The following is a 7,477-nucleotide window of genomic DNA, read 5'->3' on the forward strand; positions in this document are numbered from 1 at the left end:
TTATTATTACTTGGATAAAACATGCTTTAAATTTTTTGGTAATTCTCAGTAACGATTGCGGGAGAAAAGAAACCAAAAATAACTTATCAAAATCTCAAATATTAAAAATGTATTACTTCATCCGTTAACCACGTTTTAACTTTTTTATTTTGTCCTTTTTTTATGTGTGATTTTGTATTATTAATGTACTTTTAGAAATATTTTCTCAATTTTGCCTTTATTTATGACAAGAGAGAGAAATTTAATATTAATGTAAATAATCTCAATTAAGCCATAAAATTTAAGAAGACTGAGAATTTTTGCATAAATTAGAAATTCAGGAGAGATGTATTGAGAGTAAATTAGTCATTTTAATAGTGTAATTAATGTTGCATTGGTCTTGGTGAACAACCTTAAACGACATATAAAAAAGAATGGAATGAGTATTTGATTAGAAGAGAGAAAATTCGGAAAATAATGATTTGGAAAATAAAATACATATGTGGTTTCACATAAAATATAATTCTAAATATTGACTTTTCTATTTTGATGTTTTCAACTGCATTTTGAAATTCTTTGCTTATATGAGTTAATATATAATAAAGTTCAAAAAACTTTTATGTCGAGTTTTAAAGTTCAGTGCTCATAAATTAAGTAAAACTAAAGTTGAAGACTCATTAGTGTAATTTACCATGGTGGTAATACTCTCACAATTTTTTATTATGACTTTTGAAATTGGATATATAATTTATTAGTTTTTACACTTTTATCTAATACATTGTATAAATATAATTGACCAAGAATAGATGTTATTTGAAACTTTTAAAAGTTTACGGGATAAGTTTTGGATAGCAACCATTATATTAAGACAAAAAAAAAAACAAATTGATAATCTTAAAAGGAGTAAATCTCAACCATTAATTGCAAAATCAACAATTGAGATTAATGGTTGAGATCATAATTTCAACTTCAAAGTTAAAAATCAACATAGAATCTAGACAATATACAATTAAGTCATAATAATTAATATCCAAAATTTAGGTAATAAATCTCAACTATTAATTTTTTACTTAATGATTGAGATTACAATTTCAACTTTTAAAGTAAAAATCAACGTTAGATTCTCTGGAGATTATTTTATAATTTAAGTCATAGTAATTAAAAAAAAAATGAAAGGTACAATGTATTTTATAAAGGTGGATTCAACGGTAAAAAAAAAATCAGGATTGGATTCCCGCTGTTATTATTATGGAAATGTTTATAGGTGAAATAATATATAAGTCATCTCGTAAATCTATATGTAAATCTATATGTGACGTTGGTCTAGACCGGGAATAGCCTCTCTCCCTAAACTTAATAAAAAAAAATTAATAATCCAAAGAGTATATTTGAAAAAGGAGAGAAAACAGAAACAAACAAAACGGTTAGCATGAAAAGGAAGTATTCACCCGGGTGTAGAAGCAGAGCAATAAGTACCCCACAGAAGAAATTGACAATCTTTATTCTTTACAACAGATATATGAAACTCCCCTTCCCTTCCCTTCCCTTATATATACATACATATCTTCCGTCGGTTATCATGTCTGGGTATTAAAAGAGATAAGCTTCTAAATCCTCAATTGGTATGCTGTCACTTTCTTCATCTTTTCCTCTGTTTTGTTTCTTTTGCTTCTAGATTTCCGAATCATTTCCCATGTGATTTCTTATTATTCTGCATTCCTAATTCGATTTTCACTTTCAAATCAAGACGCACAACTTTGATTTCTCCTCTGTGTTTTGTTTGATGAAATACCTCTGTTACTCAGGTATGCTACCTTTTTGCCTGTGTTCATAAATGCTATTTTCCTATACAATGAAATGTTGTTTGATTGAATTTTATGTTTCTCTGTAATTTTAACTTGTTCATCAGGCTGAAAATTGTATTTGTTCTTACACATTCTGCAGGCAGTTTTTCTGGAAAATGGAGAATCAGTGTGCAATAAAGAAAGATATCACTCAGGTAACTTTTTCTTCTCTCGGTGTTTATTTTGTCTTTCATATCCTCTTTTGGCCCTGAATTTCATTGTTACAACAAAATACCTGTGGTTTAGCATTTTGCAAAGTAGTTCGGTGATTTAAAAGTTTGAAAAGACGGGTCTGAGGTTTGCTCCATTGATAACGAATCAAAGCACAGGCCTGACTTCGGTATTATTGTTCTCATTTTGACCTTATTTTTCTTTATGTTTGGATATCTTATGCAGTTAATAGGGAACACACCAATGGTATATCTCAACAATGTAGTAGATGGTTGTGTAGCTCGTATTGCTGCCAAGCTAGAAATGATGGAGCCTTGCTCTAGTGTTAAAGACAGGCAAATATAAGATTCGTTAATATTTCGGTTTTCTCCTCTTTATAGCAGAGAGATTTTATTTTCTTCTAGCCATGACATTGTTCAATTATTTTATGTCAAGCAGGATTGCGTATAGCATGATTGAAGATGCAGAGAAGAAGGGCTTGATCATCCCGGGAAAGGTAGCACAGATCGTTTTTAATCATAATATGTCAGATTTTGAGGATAGTAACTGATAGGAATTCTCTTTATTTCTGATTTTGTTGAATGAAAAATTGGTGAAAAAGACCGTACTGATTGAGCCTACCAGTGGTAACACCGGAATAGGATTGGCATTCATCGGAGCAGTGAAAGGTTACAAAGTTAAACTCATAATGGCAGACATGATGAGTGTCGAGAGACGAATTCTGCTACGTGCTTTTGGAGCTGAGGTATTCATTACAAGTACAGCAAAAGGATTTCAGGGTGTTGTTGATAAGGCTAATGAGGTATTGAACAGCACACCTAATGGTTATATGCTTCAGCAATTCGAAAATCCTGCTAATCCTAAGGTATATATCCGTTTCGTGTTCTTGTGATTCCTAATCAGATAATGCAAGAGAAATAATGTTTTTTTTTTTCAATTGTGATCTGAGGTAGATTCATTACCAAACTACTGGCCCGGAAATATGGAAAGACTCGGGAGGGAACGTTGATGTACTGGTTGCTGGGATAGGAACTGGTGGAACTGTCACCGGAGCTGGCAAATTTCTCAAGGAGAAAAAATCAGATATTAAGGTAAGCTTATACTATGATTTGCTTGTCAATCAGACTAATGCAATGTTGATGTTTGTAAATTTGATTCGTCAAAGCTAATAGTCGTTTTCGTTGTATTTATGTATAGGTATATGGTGTAGAACCGGTTGAAAGTCCAGTCCTGAATGGAGGAAAAGCCGGTGAATGAACACTTATTTTTAACTTTCTTCGGCTTGTAGATTTTAAAATTAAATTGAACTTGATCAATCATTTTTACTGCTTAAACTAGCTATTTATGAACTGATTCTGTTTAGTTTTCCTGAAATTTGATCTTACTTAAGTAGAAGTCTAATATGGGAATTTACATGTGGAAAGGTGCACATCTAATTCAAGGAATTGGTGCTGGTATTATCCCTGCTGTGTTGGATTTTGACATTCTTGATGGAGTAATACAGGTAAGACGATATACTCTTTTCGCACCAATTATTTTTAGCGTCCATTTGGTTCTTCTTTTTGTTATTTTTATCCAAACAGTAGATTTATAACTATTTTGTTATGAATATCAGCTAACGTCTACAAGCAAACTAATACATTAACAATAAAAACAATAAACAGCAACAAATGAACCAAATAGATTCTTAACCCAATTGGGGTTAATTAGTTCATTTGGTATGTAAGCAGCTAAGCATACAAGAAGAACTCTGCTATTTATGAACTTTTGATGTTGGTTTTTGACAATTTAGGTATCAAGTGAGGAAGCCATTGAAACTTGTAAAGTGCTTGCTTTGAAAGAAGGTCTGCTGGTAAGTTCCACCATGCCATATAAAATTCTCATTTTATGGTGCTAATTATAGAAAATTAATATAAGAATATTGATTTGTTTCAATTTGTCTAACAGGTGGGAATATCATCAGGAGCTGCAACTGCTGCCGCAATAAAGTTGGCAAAGAGGCAAGAAAATGCTGGAAAACTAATTGTTGTAAGTTAATTTCATTTCCATCTTTCATTTCAACATATTAAGCTACTAAATTTCTTTTTTTTTTTATCATATTAAACCTTCGATGATTAGTAAAGTTAGTTATAAACATAAAACTCCGTTAACAAAGCGTTATTCATTTTATTAACTTTGGAAATTTGCATTTTGAATAACGCTATTTTAACTGAATTAGATATTAAAAAATAGCAAGCATATGCTCAAGAATTTAATCCACTAAAATCGGAATGATGAGCGGGTAGGGACGATTTTTGCCTAAAATAAAGACTGTAATTTGATGATTAATGTTGATTTTGGGGATGTATGCAGGTGATCTTCCCCAGTGGAGGTGAACGTTATCTGTCTTCTCCTCTATATGATTCAATTAGGCATGAGGTGGAAACTATGAAGGCTGATTAATTATATTTATATGAATATGAATATTTATATTTATATTTTCATTCAATTAATTCTCCCTTTTTTGGGTGGTTATAAACTATATAATATAATAATATAATTGGATTGGAAATTGAAATTTTGAATTGCTTAATTCTCTCCTTTATTTTATACAGTAGTATTATTTATACTCATGTTTATGCAAATTACAAAGAGATAATGGTGTGAATTTAATCTTGACGTTTCAAAAAGGATTAATTTTAGCTTATAGTTTACCGAAAATTTGAAATAACTTTTTTAACTGTTATTTAACTGTTAATGAAACATATCCAAACATCAATTATATCTAAAATATATATTACGTTACTAAACGCAATTATTAAAACATGTTAAAATGCTAATAACTAAGTCTTCCACGATATAAATTAATCACAAAAAATTTATCAAACTTTCTAGAATATTTACTGAAACTTATTTGCAAGATCCGATGTGATAGTTAAATAACAACCAACCCAATCTTTTTGAATTTTCGGTAATATATTAGGATTAAATTTGTATATGTTAGAATTAAATTTTATACTTTACTTGAAACGTTATATTTAAATTTAGTATTTATCATCTTGCCTTTTTGTTAGGACAGTCTTGAATGTGCTAATTTAATTAGCTGCAAATATCACTTTGAAGAAGGCATGAACGTATTGAAAGAAAAAAAACAATAGGACTTCCTTGAATACTTGGTAAATTTTAATTTCGCATAATATATAATATGTCTATAAAAAAAAATCACAAAATAGTTAGGAATTGGATAATGTATTTTAAAAAATATAAAAATTCATTATTATGATGTATAAAAACCTGAATACTAATAAATAATTAGAAATATCCTTTTAAAATAATAATAATAATAATTAGAAATATCGTTTTTAAACACAGAATTCAAAGAACTCAATGAAGCATATGCATATCGCAATCGGTACAGCCGTACAGCACATAAACAAATCTTAAAATGATAAAATACAAAACTTCCCATATCACATAGTATTTATTTATCAACCATTTCATAAGACAAAATTCGAGTCTAAAAAAAAAATTTGTATTTTATATTGAAAAAAGAAAATTACAATACTAGGACGCAAAAATTTCATTGTTGAATATTCAGATTTATTAATTAGATTTGTGTTTCTCTTTGTGGATTTTTTTTGGTAAATTTCAAATAAAACTCATGTGGTTTCACTAATTTTCAGATAAAGGACTGTGGTTTACTTTTTGTCAAAACGAGGATTGAAGTTTCACACTTACATTAATGCTATTAAAACCATATTTAACGATCTTAAAATGAAAATTTTTAAGAATTAAAGTTGTTCAATGTCATATTTTCTATCTCTCTCTAAACATTAACTTTCTCTCTTTTTGTCAAACTTCATCTAAATAATCTCAAAATAAAAAAGTTAAAGAATTAAAGTTGCTTAGAATATTAATAGTTCTTAAAATATGTCATTTTTGAAGTCATCAAGTGTGATTTTAATAGTATCAATCGAAAAACTCCTTATTTTGTTAAAGTTGAAAACCTCAATCATCGTTTTGACAAAAAGTAAACCACAGTCTTTTATCTGAAAATTAGTGAAACCACATAAGTTTTATTTGAAATTTACCCCATTTTTTTTGGATGAATTTCGGTGTGACTTTAGTTGAAAATGTGTCCTTTATTTTGTTTTATATTTTGTTGGCTTAATACATCATTTTAAGAATTAAAGTTGAAACATCAATCCTCGTTTTGACAAAAAGTAAACCACAGTCTTTTATCTGAAAATTAGTGAAACCACGTAAGTTTTATTTGAAATTTACCCCATTTTTTTTGGATGAATTTCGGTGTGACTTTAGTTGAAAATGTGTCCTTTATTTTGTTTTATATTTTGTTGGCTTAATACATCATTTGCCCTCTGAACTTGTCCAAAATGGTTGATTGCCCCTTGAACTTTCAAAGTGTCACGATAGTCCTCTGAACTTGCATAAAATGTTCAGTTAGCCCCCTGAACTTGCATAAAATGTAATCAATTAATCATTCAGTTGTAAAAAAAGTAAGTTAAATGCGGAAGATATGTTGCACGCATCTTAAAAAAGTAAAACGACCAAAATCGGGGTATGCGATTATAATATTAGAGAAAAAAATGTTTTATAGTTGAATAAGTAAGAAATTCTTTTTTAACATGTTTTAATTTATTTTGTGAAGTATGTAATAACATTCTAAGGCACGTGTAACATATCTTCCGTATTTGACTTGCTTTTTTACAACCGAATGATTAATGAATTACATTTTACGCAAGTTCAGAGGGCTATCTGAACATTTTATACAAGTTCAGGGGCTATCGAGATACTTTGAAAGTTCAGAGGGCCAATCAACCATTTTGGACAAGTTCAGAGGACAAATGATGTATTAAACCTATTTTGTACTTAATGTTTTTTTAGGAATAATTATTTGTCATTAAGGAAAATACGCATTGACGCCTTTATAAATGCCTTTACAAACTAAATCTCAGACTATACATGGGACAATTCTCCGTTAAAATTAATAGAGAATTAAAGTATTTTGCTCAAAAAGCTAAGCAATGAGCTACCTTGTTTCCCTACGTGCTTACAAATTGGAAATTACATGCTAAAAATCTCGAACTGAGATCTACTATATCATCATATAGAAAATAGAGAGAAGATTGAGGGAGAGCTCTCAAAGTGAGAGTGTCGACTACTATTTTTGTGTTAGACTCAACAATAATAATAGTGAAAAAACAATCATGAGCCAGAATCGAACCCTTTAAGATAGCTTGTATTTCATCTGCTACTATTGAGTCACTTAGGCCCAAAGGGATCCATGCAGAAACTAGAAGCAACCCCTTCGAATCCCTAGTAATCAGACCAGCCCTGCAAATAAGATCATTGCTCCCTCAGGATGTGTCATAATTAATCTTGACGACTCTATATGGAGGAGGACACCAAATTTCTTTGAGGCCAAGGTCACAAAAACTAGGAGGACGAGAAGAGGTAACTATAACTAACCCTGAAGAATTAGT

The 7,477-nt window shown here is 29.9% G+C and overlaps 1 protein-coding gene across 2 annotated transcripts; it reads left to right on the forward strand.

Annotated features, from left to right (window-relative positions):
- Positions 1-1,444: 1,444 nt before the first annotated feature.
- LOC136206867 (bifunctional L-3-cyanoalanine synthase/cysteine synthase D1-like) lies at positions 1,445-4,566 on the forward strand. 2 transcript variants are annotated; one of them, XM_065998067.1, is made up of 12 exons: positions 1,446-1,601; positions 1,727-1,784; positions 1,924-1,978; positions 2,220-2,329; positions 2,433-2,490; positions 2,596-2,859; positions 2,948-3,085; positions 3,192-3,243; positions 3,419-3,498; positions 3,787-3,846; positions 3,942-4,022; positions 4,347-4,566. In XM_065998067.1, exons 3-12 carry the CDS (start codon positions 1,940-1,942, stop codon positions 4,434-4,436), a joined length of 972 nt encoding a protein of 323 aa, XP_065854139.1. In that variant the 5' UTR covers positions 1,446-1,601; positions 1,727-1,784; positions 1,924-1,939; the 3' UTR covers positions 4,437-4,566. The 2 variants fall into 2 exon arrangements, with proteins under 2 accessions (XP_065854140.1, XP_065854139.1); XM_065998068.1 differs by lacking the exon at positions 1,727-1,784 and having other exon boundaries at positions 1,445-1,601.
- Positions 4,567-7,477: the final 2,911 nt, after the last annotated feature.

This window comes from Euphorbia lathyris, chromosome 9 (assembly GCF_963576675.1).
Source record: "Euphorbia lathyris chromosome 9, ddEupLath1.1, whole genome shotgun sequence".
NCBI classification, from domain to species: domain Eukaryota; kingdom Viridiplantae; phylum Streptophyta; class Magnoliopsida; order Malpighiales; family Euphorbiaceae; genus Euphorbia; species Euphorbia lathyris.